This window comes from Apus apus, chromosome 1, assembly GCF_020740795.1.
Source record: "Apus apus isolate bApuApu2 chromosome 1, bApuApu2.pri.cur, whole genome shotgun sequence".
NCBI classification, from domain to species: Eukaryota; Metazoa; Chordata; class Aves; order Apodiformes; family Apodidae; genus Apus; species Apus apus.
In genome coordinates this window covers 25,762,502-25,778,127 of record NC_067282.1, presented here as the reverse complement: position 1 = coordinate 25,778,127, position 15,626 = coordinate 25,762,502, and the positions used below count along the sequence as shown (strand labels likewise).

The 15,626-nt window shown below is 37.0% G+C and overlaps 1 protein-coding gene across 13 annotated transcripts in view; it reads left to right on the top strand.

Annotated features, from left to right (window-relative positions):
• The first annotated feature begins 306 nt into the window (after positions 1-306).
• The window catches only part of POSTN (periostin), a 35,221-nt gene continuing 19,901 nt past the window's right edge, over positions 307-15,626 (top strand). For 4 of the 13 annotated variants that reach the window (XM_051638899.1, XM_051638893.1, XM_051638869.1 and 1 more), the window contains exons 1-7: positions 309-676; positions 2,189-2,287; positions 8,318-8,382; positions 10,223-10,380; positions 10,978-11,142; positions 12,972-13,118; positions 14,503-14,644. In XM_051638899.1, coding sequence (XP_051494859.1) covers positions 555-676; positions 2,189-2,287; positions 8,318-8,382; positions 10,223-10,380; positions 10,978-11,142; positions 12,972-13,118; positions 14,503-14,644 — 898 coding nt within the window. In that variant the 5' untranslated portion in view covers positions 309-554. Of the gene's footprint in view, positions 677-2,188; positions 2,288-8,317; positions 8,383-10,222; positions 10,381-10,977; positions 11,143-12,971; positions 13,119-14,502; positions 14,645-15,626 lie in introns of all 13 variants that reach the window. The other 9 variants (XM_051638914.1, XM_051638907.1, XM_051638849.1 and 6 more) reach the window with 4 other exon arrangements.

Sequence of the window (15,626 nt, the reverse complement as noted above, 5' to 3'; positions counted from 1 at the left end):
AATGTGTGTTAATTCAGCTTTTTTCCTCAAGACAAAAATGCTGTTTCAAGTTATTGACAATTGTGTTGTTTTGAACTTTCATCAACTTCACTAGTTAAACAGCTCATAGCTGATAACTAGTGAGGACATGGAAAACAAAGGAAAGCTGTGCAATTCATCTGGGAGTAGACAACATCTTCCTTTGAGTTTGAACAAAACCACACGCCATGATCACGACCTCTGGATGCTTCAGTGCTATAAATACCAAATCACCAGTCAAAGTCTAAACTTCTCAAACTTTCTCTGCTGCTGTGTCAGCAGAGTAAAATGCTAAGCCTTCTGTAATAAGGAAGAACATAGTCAGTTGGGGATTAAAAAAAATATATTTATGTGGTTAATGTATGGTTACTGAAGCTGGGAGTGAAAGCTGCTGTTCTAAGGAGGGTGGTACGAAGTTTCAGGTTGATCTGGTGGTTCCCTCCCACCACCTTCTAGCATGTATATAAATTGTCAGCTCTCCAGACCCTTTGCCAGTTCTCTCTTCTAGACTTGCCAGAAGCAACAGAGGACTAAAGATGAAGATCTTTTTCTTATTCACCTTTTCCACTTTTTTGTTGTCTGCTTTTGAACAAGCAGCTGCTTCTGCTCACTATGACAAGATTTTAACTCATAGTCGAATAAGAGCACGTGAACAAGGGTAAGTAACTGGATTTTGTTTCTATTTTAAAAAGGTGCTCGTTAATTTTTATTCTCCCCTTTCTTCTCACATTATATTAAATATGATTTTTGTCTGTGAATTCTTACTATTATTCACAAAGACCTTTCTCAAGTAATTTTAAAACAATTGATCCTAAATAACAAGGGGAATTTCAATAGGAGACAGAATACTGTTAAGCTGCATAAAATGTGGATAAATCTAAAATCACCATTTCTCAGTGAGTAAAATACATGTGTTTTAGAATCACTGAAGTTAATTACAGTTCACAATTAATGTAACTGGACCTCAGAAATGTTTAATATATGTTTTCAAAGGTTTTAATAGAACTGGCACTTAGTCCACAGTATTTGCTCTCTTTATTCCATCTTAATGAAAACCATGAATTCTATTTAAATCCTTTCTAACATGAGAATATACACTGGGAGCCCTTTGTAAAAGTTCTGTTCTCACTAGAGCAATGCAGCAAACTGCTAAGCAGCATACTCAAAAGACAATGCATACAAGTTAGTCTGCTTGGAGACATAAAAATAATTTGAACAGCTGGTGCTATGGAGATGTATGTGTCTAAATGTATTTTTCTTCAGTCTTCTTAAGTAAAAAATGTTCTGAAAATAAGAATTGTTTACTATCCTGTCTTCTTTTGTTGAATTTCCTCTGCCTGCTACACACAGACACACACATACACAACACATACTTCAAATTTTTAAATAAAAAAAGTTCACTGGCTTCCCACTTTTACAAAATATGTGTTCTAACTTTTGAATGCATTATTTTTTTTAATTGTAGAAGTGCAAAAATCAGAGACAAAATGCTTTTGCTCCCTGGAATTTGCCCTTCAGAAATTCCTCTTCTGTACACTACTATGGCTAAGGAAAAACTATTCCTCATTTAAAATCTGTGAGTCCTTTTATTTACATGCCAGCTTACCCTTTGCTCTCCAGAAATTCCCAGAATGTTTACTTAGGTGCCTGCAGTACTCTCAACGGTTGGTAATCAAAATAGCCAATTGATTTACAGAAGACAGGGCTTCCTTCTACATGAAGAACAAGGCACTTTTCTTCTCCATCTCTCCATGACCTTCAGCTGCACAGATGTGTACAAGACAAAAACTTTAATGCAAAGACCCTGATGGTATTCACAGCTCAGTCCCTACTGACTGGTAATTTAATCACTTGGCAGGAGGAAGGGAAAAAAACATAAAGCATATTGAGACTTGAACTAGGCACAGCTGGTGACTGCTGCCCATCAGAGGCAGAGGGGCAAGAATGAAGGGAGGGGAACCTTCTGCCCCTGCTAGGAGGGGCAAGGAGCCCAGCTGGGCAGTCCCACGAGCTTGCACTGTGTTTACTTAAAAACACACCTGCCCTAGGAACTGAAGCCAGATGTTAATTTCATGTTCAGCAGAAACCATGTTTGCTGTTAGTTTGTAGAAGACTTTTCCAAAGATGCATGGAAACTTCTGTTTAAAATGTTTCTCACTTTTACCCATAGACCAAATGTCTGCGCCCTGCAACAAGTTATGGGAACAAAAAAAAAATACTTCAGCACCTGCAGAAACTGGTATCAGGGAGCCATCTGTGGAAAGAAGGCGTAAGTATCCTATTTCAAAATTATTCCTCGTTTACTGAGATACAATGTATGTTATTAGAAAAAATTCCTTCTCTTAGTGGCAAATTAACTGTTTCAAATGCAAGCACAGAAAGAATTTACATGGTTACAGCTTTTCTTTAGCTGCTTCTAAAGCCACCTTGATAACTGATCCAATATAACAGTTGCTAAAAATAATCACAAAAGGAGTGGAAAATCTGAAAAATGACAGCATAGTATGTGTGTCCTATTACGTTCAGGGGGCTCGAAAGTATGATTTTCAGCAATACTTCTCAGAGTTAAGTAGTCATAACTCTGTTTTAAACACAAAGAAATATGAGGTTAAGCAACCTATGCAAAAAAAAAGGGAACCTCTTAGTTGTGAAAAGAATTCAGCACTATCCAGCAGAGTTGTGTGCTCCAACTACAATTCTCCACAAAGAAAGAAAAAAAATAATAATAATATGGCTGTGGATACAGACTAAGCCTGGGTGAGTTTGGCATACTTTTGGAATCTATGTGTGTATTTCAATTGTCACTTCTTTTCAACTTACTGCCTTCTCTGTGTCAAAATGCCAATAGTGTCAGAGTCACTAGTACTTCATGAGCTGTAGAGGAGTTTTAGAGTGTCACCTGGTCTGCTCCACTTGTCTCACTTAGTATTGAGTAACTTAACAGAGACTGACTATGTTTACCCAATAAAATAAACTAATGTTCTTCCAATGTACTGCATTTTCCCTTGCTATTATGCAATTACTTGGATACGTTTCTTGGCATTTGTTACAGGAAATTATTGTTTTTATTTTCCTGTTATTCTCTTACAGGTCCAAATAGGTCTGGGGTGACACTGGCAGAAAGGCTTGAGTAAATAGGGATTCCAGGCTTCAATTGCAATGCTGTCTTAGGATATTAGGAGTCTCTCAGTGAACTCTTCCCATAAAACTCTTCCAAATGCCTAAGCAATTTTTAACAGAATTTGAATAGCAAAAAAAGTATACTTTTGCCTTTTCTTTCCTCCAAAGCCACGTGTAGCTTTTGTTTATATATATTTATTTACTTTTTTTTTTTTTTCCTGAGCGTGATCCCTATACTTACTAATATAGAATAGAAGGGACTATTTCAGTCAGAAGGCACCTACAATGATCATCTAGTTCAATTGCCCAATCACTTTAGGGCTGACCAAAAGTTAAAACATTATTAAAGCCATTGCCCAAAAGCCTCTCAACACTAGCAGGGTTGGGGCATTGACCACCTCTCTGGAAAGCCTGTTGGAGTGTTTGATTGCCCTCTTAGTAAAAAAGTAAAACTGATTAAGACTTCCAAATGGTCATTTACATGAGAAAAATGCCTCCAGTAACAGTTTTTGCACTGTTTAAGTCAGACTTGTAAACCAGACAGTAGCTGGGCAAGGATCTGACATGGGTTTGGATTGTGGCTTCTACTGCTCCTGTTGGGGTTTCGGAGGCTTTGCAAATGTTGAGATTCCTGAAAGATACTACATGTCATAACACAGTGTTGGAAAAGATCCTTAGGAAAAAGACTGAGGGAAGATGTAGCAAGAGGGAGTTTTCTTCCATTTTCTTTCTGAGAAATGTTTTCAGTACTCTGCCAGCATATCATAAATTATTGGAGCTGAGTTATACTTCCGATATACTGAAACTGATTCCAACACACAGTCTTGCCTTTCAAGCATTGCCATGGCTTTGAAGTCTCAACTCTGAAGTCAGTCTAGACACAAGGAATAATAACATGACCCTACCAGAGCTGGGGAAAACACCTTACTTCTTTGGGCCAAGCTGTCACCCAAAACTTTCTACTATTGTAAACTTTATTGATTACTAATTGCTTACTTCCTTAAGGAGGTGGAAGAAAATAGCAACAGTAAATTAGAGTGGGCATAGCACAAATCATAATAATCATTCCACCCGGACCAGCAATCTGATTACTCTTAATCCTCAGAAGTTTCTTTGGAGAGCAATTGACTGTCTGGAATCCTGACCAGTCTCCCCCATTTTGATTTTGGCTTTGTTTTACAGGCAAATCCAGGAGGCAAGAACACATTCTTTTCATACATATTGTAGATTTGTATGTATATGATAATGGTAATAATGATCAATTTCCAGTCCAACTAAACTGTGTAGTCAATTACGTCAACTCTGTGTTCAACTTTTTCAGGACCCATAGGTTTATATATTTTATCAGAATCTTTCCTTCTCCTCCAGGTGTCATTTTAATACTGACTTCCCTTTCTCTACAGTGGACATGCTGCAAGTCATCCAAAACACTTCACCTTTTGAGTAAAGTCTGCCATACCACTGACTTTTTGGCACTGCATTTTATTCCACTACATACACACTGGGAAGAAGGGTATTGCCTGAAAATTACTTAGACTGAAGCTTGGATATTCTAAAAGTCCATTTTGGAAAACAACCTACTCCTGTGGTTTTATTCCTAGATAGATGTCATGTCTTCCCGTGACAGAAAGTCTGCTCTTAGCACAAATCTGACAGGGAATTCATTACTTTGCTGAGCTCCACAAGGGAAATGAGTTACGCAGTGATAGATACATTCAGTGTCAGGAAAAACTGTTTGAAGCAATAGATAGTTTGGACTCATCAAACTAAAGTCAGGTGGTGACTTTGTTCTCTTAATTGACTCAAATTTAGAGGGATATAAGCTGTAACACATTTCACAGAGCCTGTGTGAGGCCCTAAGCAAGAAGCCTGCTACAGCCAACTGGAGGAAGACATTGAGTGGTGTGGCTGAGTGGATTTGGGCATGAGAGTCTACACAAAACTGTCATCTACCTTCTCACTCTTTTAACACTCACAGAGCAAGGCTAGAGGGAGGTACACTATGTATAAGAGTAAGTCAAGTCTCAAAGCTCCTGTTATTTTTCTGTGGCTGTAATAGAGTATGTGTTATAACTTAGTCTTAGCTGTTAATAGGAGATTCATACTCTGTGTACTCAAAACCAAAACGCAGACATGACTAACAAGGTTACTTTAATAAGAATGCTAATCCCAAGGACAATGGCTTTTCTTATGTTAATGTGTCCATGTTAACAAGTCCTTCCTAACTTGTATATATGATCTATGAAATGTTAATTTAAGGATGTTTTTATTATTTACACTTCCTCTCCACTGCTGTAAATTTCCAAAAGAGGTGCAACTTACAGTTTTGCTAAAATCAGTCTATGGAACCAGAAGTCTTTCCACTGTTTCTATGCAGTATTTTTTCTCCATGCTAGCAAGGAGTAGAAACAGATGAGTCACAGAGCTGATCTGAATAAACTGAAAATTGGCTCTGTTAGCCAAGAATAACAAGGACATAAGGCAATGTAGTTCTGCCTCTTTTTTTGCTTTGGAATATACTCCAGTTGGATGAGATCAGAAAAACTTTATGATAAAAAAAAAATAATAAAAGAAATCAAGAAAAAAAAAAAACAAATAACAGAAAAAAAAACAACAAAAACCCCATGTTAAAAAAACCCCAAATTAACAAGCAAACAACCCCAAACTCAAAAAAACTCCAAAACCTTAAAAATGCAGCATTCCTTGTTACATGAGTAACTACTTTCTTCACTTGAGCACCATCTTATATTGAACTAGTGGGGAAATGCATATAAAAATGACTTATTGTGTGAGACGGTACTTCCCCTGGGTGCCATGTCAATACCTGAGGAGCTGCACCTTGTACTGAGTTTTATCTGGTTCTAAACTTCTGGTGGATCCTCCATCTAGACTCCTTTTCTCCCATCTTTCTCACTACGTTTTGAGCCCAGCTGATAACATGGAACTTATAACTTCAGTGAACTGAAAGGGAACATGAATACTGTAAGTAGGAATGTACAGTAACCCTTGATGACTGAAGAAAAGTCTGGGCTCTACAATAACAAGTTATATGGTAAAAAAGGCACTGATCTTGTAATACTTGGCTGAAGAAATATTTTCTTTCTTAACCATGTTCTTCGGCCAATTTTCTGCCTTTCATTAATTGGGTCATTGTTGGATGTGGTAAGAAGACTATATTTGCATTGTCTTATTCTGTGCTTAATACTCATATTCCTCTTTCCTTTTTCCAAAAAGCTGATTAAAACTGCAATCTTTCATAGTTGCTCATGGAGTGAGGGGGCATATTTTCTTTTCTATGGAAGGAAAAATTATTTCCTCATGACAAAGCAGTTCACACAGTTGGAAGAACATTCTGACTCCTATTCTACTACACTATTCTTTAATTGGATTGTTTTTTTAACTAGGTTCTGGTAGGTTTGCAACAAGAAGGAAGAGGATGAAGTTAATTACCTTATTAGTTAGAAAATCTGTAACCTAAGCTATATGTTATTCTTGCATTCCTGAGAAACAGTCATTCAGTGAATTGTTTTAAAGAAAGAGATGTATTAAAAACAACTATTCTAATACTTCATTATATGGCTTCTCAGTCGAAAAGATGTGCATGGCAGGAAGGTGAATATGTTGTGTGTGTATGTGTAAATGAGTTGAGATAAAACATTTTTCATAGCACAGAGAATAAAGACTTTTATATAAAAAACCACAATTTTAATCTTCTCAAGGTCTATCAGATTGCTGTCAACTATACAATTATAATCCTCACTTTTAATATCTTGCTTTGTAATGCTATTGTTCCTCCAGTATTTTTTGTATTGAAGGTCTTAAGTCCAGCTTTTCATTTGAATAAGCTGTTCATTTTAATGTGTTTGTGGCTCATGTTTTGTGAACTTTAGTTCATGAAAAATGAGAGAAGTGTACTCAGCTGCCATCAGAGAGCTTACAAATTAAAAACTGGAATGTAGTCGTAAATACTCAGCAAAAACCTTCAAGGAATTCTAACTGTAGCTCTGCCAACATCAGCCACACCTATAAAAATAAATCTATTATGTAAAACCATGATGGCAATTTTTCCTTGCCATTCACAGTGTACTATAATTTGAAAAGTACTGTCTTAAGTCTAATGTCTTGAAGTTTATGTTTTAGATCATGGTAAGATTGTATAATTTGTTGTCATTCCCTTTCCTGAGGAGCTAAAATCAACTCTGTGATATCTTTAGTGATTTTTCACATTCATGTAAGACAGGAGAGTTTCTCAAGCAGATCTATTTTTTCTGTAATATTCATTAAGAAGACATTATATCTTACAAGACCATCAATAGTAAGTTGAGTGTTACAGTGTAGAATAATCAGTTAAGTTCATTACATGACTGTTCCCAGTCCCCAGTATTGTTAAATCCTGTGCTTGCTGTCATGACATACACTTCTAACTCTGTGTTTGATTTGTTGCAGTCTGGTTTTCATCCACACTGCATTGAGTGTAGTGTTACCAGGAAGCTTTTTTTCCCTTGTCTCTATCCATCCAGTCTTTAGTGACTTCCTTCTCCATTACTTGCTTTATTGCTTCACTCCCTCATTCCTGAACTTCTTCAAAGTCTTCTTTGATAAACTGGTGCTCTGCCATTCCACTATCACCATACAATCCATAGGACCTTCTCCTGAGTACCAGTTTAATATCCAATAGGTGTCCTCATATAGTTTTTGTCATTTTAATTTCTGTTGAGTTCATTAATTTTCTTCTTTTTCCTTTACAATCCTGCTGCCACCAGTTTCTCTCAATGTCCTCATTTTCTTTATTTTTAATTCTTTCTTCAGTCCCATCTAATATTTTCAAAAAAGATGAGTTAAATTTATTTTCTTCATCTGCTGTTCTAGTAACATTACCTGCAACAATTTTACGTGTTCCACATCCCCTTCCGTGTTCATTCCTAGCACTTACATTTAACAAAAGTAGTCATCCTGTAATTTCAAAAGCCCTGCATTTAGTAAACTATAACCAATCTGTAGTCTGTAGAGAAAAGGCTGAATTATTTAAAAAAGGGATGAATATCTGGAAAGTGTGTATTTAGCGATGAAAGATTAATCTTAAAATAAAAAAAAAATAATAAAAAAATTGTACTCAGCTAAAATTAGTAAACACTTGTCCTGTTTGTCATTTGAATGTGTTTTTGTCTATATGCCACAGAACTGTCCTATATGAGTGCTGTCCTGGCTATATGAAGATGGATGGTACGAGGGGATGTCCTGCAGGTACAAGCTTCTTTTCATATGGATGACTCAGTACATGAGAAACATTACTACACAGGAGACTTTCAGAGGTGGCCATCTTGAGAAATCTTTGTCTCTTTTTAGGATTTACTGCCTGAGAATACACAGCTTCATTTGCATGCAATCAACTCAGTTAAAAATCAGCTGGCACTGAATTTATCATGCAGTTGAGGCTGAATTTCCCAGCTCCTTCCAGTTGCTGGGTTGGAGAGGAGTGATAGTGTTTTCAGGTCCCAAAGCTGTCAAACAAGAACTTTTATCCCTTTTCCTATCACATCCTAGAATAACCTAAAGTACATCAGTGAGGTCAGAAACCTAGGACGTGAAGTGTGGTGTATCTCAATTCTGTTTATTCCTTCTTCTGAGAAGACTTGAATCTTATTTACTAAATAGTGTTACAGGCTTTAAAGAAACTAAGAAGGAGTGATGATCAAGGCAGGAATTCTTGGTTCACATAAATAAAATTATTTGCAGCAGGGAAGAGTAATCTGAGAAGGAATATATTTCATAACTTTAGATCCCTATATTCAAAGTAATCTTTTTACACTCAATAATAGAGTTAGGCACATCTAAGGCGGAGTTCAGTTTGTTTAGATTAATTAATCTGACTTCAGATGTTTACATTAACATGAGGTCAGTCACATTTCAGAATTGCCCATTCCTCTGCATGACCATTAAAAGAGCCAAAACCAGCTAGTTCACATGCAGATGCCTCACTTCTAGGTGCCTAAAATTAGGAGAGATGAATCCGGTTCTCAGGTAGCAGTGTTTTAACAGTAAAACAATGGTCATTTTTATTCAATATATCAATATATCCACCAATTACACACTAGAAGAAGAGCAAGAAGACTCACAAGAATAATTAGAATCATGGAATCATAGAATGGTTAAGGTTGGAAGGGACCTTAAAGATCATCAAGTTCCAACCTCCCTACTATGAGCAGGGACACCTCACACTGGACCAGGCTGCACAAGCTTTATCTGACCTGACCTTAAACACCTCCAGGGAGGGGGCTTCCACAACCTCGCTGGACAACCTATTCCAGCATCTTACTACCCTCATGGTGAAGAATTTCTTCCTGATGTCTAACCTAAATCTCCCTCCCCTCTTTCAGTTTAAAACCGTTACCCCTTGTCCTATCACTACCCTCTTTGGTGTATAGCCCCTCTCTAGCTTTCCTGTACCCTTCAGGTACTGGAAGGCCACTACAAGGTCTCCGGTTTCCTGTAGCCCAGGATGTGGTTGGCCCGCTTGGCTGTGAGTACACGCTGGTGGTTCATGTTGAGTTTCTCATCTACTACCACCCAAAAGTCTTTTTCCTCAGAATTCTCTCTAGCCATTCTGCCCCCTGCTTCTATTTGTGCCTGGAGTTGTGCCAACCCAGGTGCAGGACCTTGCACTTGGCCTTGTTGAACTTCATGAGGTTGGCATGGGTCCACCATGACCAAATGAGACCAACTCCACTGAAATTTTTGTGACTGTTGATGGAATTTACTCCTTGTTCTCAATGGATAGCCTCCCATTTCAGGATGGGTTGTCAAAAAACAACTCTTCTAAAGAAAACATGACAATATTTGGCTTTACTTGATCTAATTTTTCATTAAGCAAAAAAACCCAGACCAAAACCAAAACAGATGTGTTTTAATAGTTTTTTAGTATGTTGACAATGGAATTTTTGTCCAAGTACATTGTTTTAACATTGATTTAAACAGTTTCAGAAAAGCAATACTACTGACCAACTAAAAGAAACTAAGTAGATATGATTGTGAGATATTGGATAACTGAAGAGTTTACATGTTTCTTATCTCAAATTTATTTTAGTTGCTCCTATTGATCATGTATATGGGACTCTTGGTATTGTCGGAGCTACCTCCACACAGCGATATTCTGACATATCAAAGCTGAGAAAAGAGATTGAAGGACGAGGATCATTCACTTTCTTTGCACCAAGCAATGAAGCCTGGGAGGAATTAGATTCAGTAAGTTTGTGTGTGTGTGTGTGTGTGTGAGAATGGGTGTGTGTGTGTTAAAGCATGCTTCTCTTTCAGCTAATGTTTTAGCTGCAACAGCTAGTCTATGATAAAATAGAGCTGGAAACCATACTGATATTTTAGACTAAAAAATGACATTGCACAGGTTATAAGAAAAGAATGTACATGTTTAACATGCCTTGCTGAAGCTAGAGAGTCTGAATTTATTTTCAGGAGCACCAAGCAACTGTAAATGTTTCCTATTTAAGCATTTGTATGAGAAATATTGCTATCATTAATGTTATTTAGCATAGTTTTGGGGAAACACAGGAATCCCAGCAATTTGATGATGTAGAATATAATTTTACTTTGTCAGTGATTCAGGTGTCCTTTTAGTATGTTTTTAGTTAAATAAATATAGATTCAAAGCTCCTCCAATGATTTGTCTGGGACAAGATCTCTTCCATTTCGAAGCTGTGTCTCCTAACAGGAAATATCCATTATTAAATATATTGAAAGCATATGTTAAGGTAGAGCAATATGTACATCTTTCCAACTGGAAGACTGTTTTGAAGCTTCTAATTAATAAATTCTTTTTGTCTATAGGAAATTCATAGGAATTTAGTTGACAATGTAAATATTGAACTATATAATGCTCTGCACCACCATATGGTGAACAAGCGAATGTTGACAAAAGATCTCAAAAATGGCATGACACTAGTGTCTATGTATAATGGCCAGAAATTGCTCATTAACCATTATCCTAATGGGGTAAGTGTATTTCTTTTTTTCCCCTAATATTATTATTCAGTTATAACCATTACTCTTTTCTTTATTTCCTTCTATAGCTGAGAAAATAAGTTATAGGAAGTTTAACACATGATTGTCACTGACAAAAAGTTATACATTTTCTCTCAAAATCTTGTCTGCTGTGTCTGCTAAATGCTAAGAAAGAATTAATGAACATGCAGTCTTTGCTGTTTAGAAATCAAAGTTCAAATGAGATCTAACTTTCTTCCTTAAAGACAAAGCCTTTTGTTTGAATTGGAGTGCACAGAAGAGGCATTTAAGATTGTAGGGGACATAGATTCACTATCTGACTGCATCATGATCCGGTATTAGGATACGTGGCAATTTTTTGTGATCTTGCCAGGACAAAACAAAGATAACACAACATTGGGTGCACAAATAGGCTCTGGGGCTGGCATGTGGTCTTAGGAGAGATGGGGCAGAAGCCCTTTGCTTTCTAACACTCTTCAGTGAAGTGGGAGGCTGGGTGAGGCTGGATTCTGCCTTCCCTCCCGTGGGACAAGGTGCACAGCAGCTGCACCCTTTGTTGACCTGAGAAGTTTAAAGGTGATCCCAAATGGTGAAATTAAGACACAAATGAGGTCACACGTCACACGCACAACAAACTTTACTGGAGCAACACAACAAAGTCCCTAGATGGGATAGGACAGGGAGGAAAATACACAGAGAGAAGAAAGGATAAAGCAGAGATACAGAGGACAGCAAGCGAGAGAATAGTTACCACCACAGTCCAGCAACATTGTTGGTGGGGAAGTGGTTCCAGATGGGGAAGTGCTTCACTGCACCCATAGTGTCCCAGATTTTTATACAGTTCTTGCCTACTGCACCCCCACTTTCTCCCTGAATAAGTGAGAAAATTCTTCTATTTTCTCCATGCTCCTCTGAGATAGGAGGGGGGTAGGTGTGGTGCCAGGGCTATGTCCTGCAGATAGTCTTTGTTCTGCTAATTACTAAGATGAGCCATTGCAAAAGAGGAGGTTGAGACAACTGGCACCATAGGCTTAGTTTATTGCAGTGGAGGTTCGATCCTAGGAAGTGGCTTGAGACCAGCACTCTTTGTCTTGTCCTGCTAAGTCAGTGGTTTTCATGAAATCTCACGGCCTGGTTATCACTGGGTATTCTGTTCCCAGCACCAGCTATAGAACTCTTTTGTCTCCAATCTCAGCATGTCCCACACTAAACTCCCCAGTTCTCAGGTACACATCGTGGGGAGGAGGGGGAGTAAAACAGTTTGGTGGGTTGCTGAGACAATCTCTTTAGTCCATCAGCAAATCCTGTTTAACTCTTACATGTTTCAAGATGAACAACAGATATCCTGCGTGCCTAAGTACATCACTTATCTCTTGGATTGTTAGGGACACGCGCTGTACATCCTGAATGTTACAGACTGGAAAAAAAAAATAATCTTTATAAATGCTAGATATCTCCCAGTTAAGTCACTTTGTTGCCATAAATACTTGGAAATGTTTATATTGGACTACAGTTTACACCAGTAAAAGCCAAGACAATCACCATATGAACCAGATATGGAAAACAAATCTGAATTATTGCAGTAGCAAACAAAGATTAAAATTAAATCAATCTAGCCTGAATAAATCTGCTTCTATCTTTCCAGAAGTTTAGTCAGCCTTTGAGTCTTAAAATGTTTTATTTAAATTTTAAAATAAAAACTGGAACAACAACAGTGAATATATAATGTACAGCAGTACAGCACATACATTGCCAATCTGTAAGAAGCATGTGATAAAATGAATGCTTAATCTTCTTAATGCTTGATTCTTTAAATACAGGTTGTTACTGTTAACTGTGCCAGGGTCATCCATGGCAACCAAATTGCTACCAATGGAGTTGTTCATGTCATTGATCGTGTCCTGACTGCTGTTGGAAACACTATTCAAGATTTTATTGAAGCTGAGGATGATCTTTCATCTCTTAGAGTAAGTGAACACAAATAAAAATGTTTCTCTGTTTTAGTTTTTCTTGCTGTCTTTTCTATTTGTGCATGAAACCTGGAAAAAGAAGGTTTAGTTCAGTAGGAGACAGAATAAATTAAACTAAGAAGTCCAGCTAATACTGCAAATATAGCTATATAAAAAGGCAAAGTATATTTTACATAAGTCCGTTCTGCCTTTTTGTGGATCAAATGTCCTACATAAATAGGAGAGAATATATCCTTGTACATTAAAAAAAAAAAGAAAAAGAAAGAAAGAAAAAAAATGTTTTCCTTTCAAACACTGAGGTAATGAAAAATGTGAGCATAAATGGTAGATGCTCCACTCCTGGAAAGATTCAAGGTCAGGCTGGACAGGACTCTGAGCATCCTAATCTGATTGAATCCTCATCTGCTCGTTGCTGAGGGTGTTGGACTAAATGAACTTTAAAGGCCCCTTCTAACCAAGACTATTCTATGATACTAAAATGTTTCTAGTGCTAGATATGTTAGAATGGTATAGAACAGTAAAGAATAGAATAGAATAGAATAGAATAGAATAGAATAGAATAGAATAGAATAGAATAGAATAGAATAGAATAGAATAGAATAGTTCACTTGGAAAGGACCTACAATGATCACCCAGTTCAACTGTCTGACCACTTCAGGGCTCACTAAAAGTTAAAGCATGTTAAGGGCATTCTTCAAATGCCTCTTAAACACTATCAAGTGTGGGACACTGACCACCTCTCTGGGAAGCCTGTTCTAGCGTGTAATCATCCTCTCCATAAAGGAACATTTCCTGATGTCAAGTCTGAATATCCACTGACTCAGCTTTCGGCCATACTCATGAATCCTGTCACTGAATACCAGGGAGAAGAGTTCTGCACCCCCCTCTCTACTTCCCCTCCTTAGGAAGCTGTAGAGAGCAATGACATCACTCTTCAGCCTCCTGTTGTGATTTAAAACCTCCTCCTTGTACTTAATCAAATTAGTCATATACCTGTAACACATTTTTATTATTTCAGGGGCAAATTACTAGCTTTGATAAACTATTGCTTGGATCTAATTTGTCAAAAAAATATATGTTCACATTTTTAATTTAAAAATTTAAGCCATAATAATAAGAAAATCTGCTCTGTTGTCACCTCTATCAAAATGTATGGATTACTGTCTGCTGAGTTAAGGAGGTAACTCCATATTAACAAGACACTTTTAATACAAAATTAATTTTCTACTCCTTTTTGTCAATTCTTTTTTAACACATCTTTCTATAAAATTTATCTCAGTCTAGAATTAAAGTATGTGTGGGCTCTAGGTGAAATCAGACAGCTAATATATTTTGATAATATTTTAAAAAAACAACATTAAAAAAAATATGTATCTTCTAGGCTGCTGCTATCACATCAGATGTCTTGGATATTCTTGGAAAGCCTGGTCACTTCACACTCTTTGCTCCTACTAATGATGCTTTTGAGAATCTTCCAAGGGGAGTCTTAGAAAGGATCATGGCTGACAAGGTGGCTTCTGAAGGTAAGTAACCTTTTTTTGCAAATGAGAATACAGGCGAATACATCAGAAGGTAGAAACTACATTATCTTGGTAGCTCTGAAGTTAAACACCTGTACTTTCATATATACAGGAGGAATTCTTCTGTTTCTGATTTTTCCAGTTACCTAAGGATTCAAATTAAATTACAACTTAGTTTCCAAAAAATTTTAAAGGACTCTGTGAAAATAAAGGCACATTGATGCTTCCAATACTTCAGCTGCGTAGTTCCAATAGGGTCTCCTGTATCTAGAAATGCAGGGGTGTCTGAATGTGGGTTTCTGACACTGATTTCTCATTAACAGCTTTTTCTTACAGAAAGGACATGTTTTTGTAAAAGGCAAATTCTGCCCTTCATGCTCAACTGAATTCATAATATATATTCTGACAAACTCTAACAGTTAGCACACTTATTCTTCTAAGAACTACCAGAAAACTAAATAATAACTGAATCAGTCAGTTATGTGAACAATAATGTAATAGCCCACTAAAAAATGGAAGGCCATGCTTCTATTCTCATTTATGAGCTCTGCTGTACTAAACAAGGTCTCCATTATTTCATTATAGCCTGATTAAGTCACTATGCAGTATCTCAATGCAGAATGGTGAAAAGAGGGATCTGGGCTAATTTTAATGTGAGACAATGAGTAAAAGTGGAATCTTGAAATAACATGGCATCTTTTGTGTGTTTTTTTTATTATTTCTTTCAGTGTGCTTGTAGAAATTATTGGCTGATTGCTTAGGTTCCCACAGAAGTTAGTAAACTGAATCTTGCTTGTATAGTAAGGCATAAAAAAGTATAATTCTGGGGCTGACTTTGCATAGACTGTAGAGTTTTGTACTCAGAGGTCCATTTGGAGCATACCATCTGCACTCACTGAGTTATATACTTTGTTACATGGAGATCACAGCTAAATGAGCATAGTTTTCATAATATAAGGCATGTGAAGGATTTTTGGCCACAGAG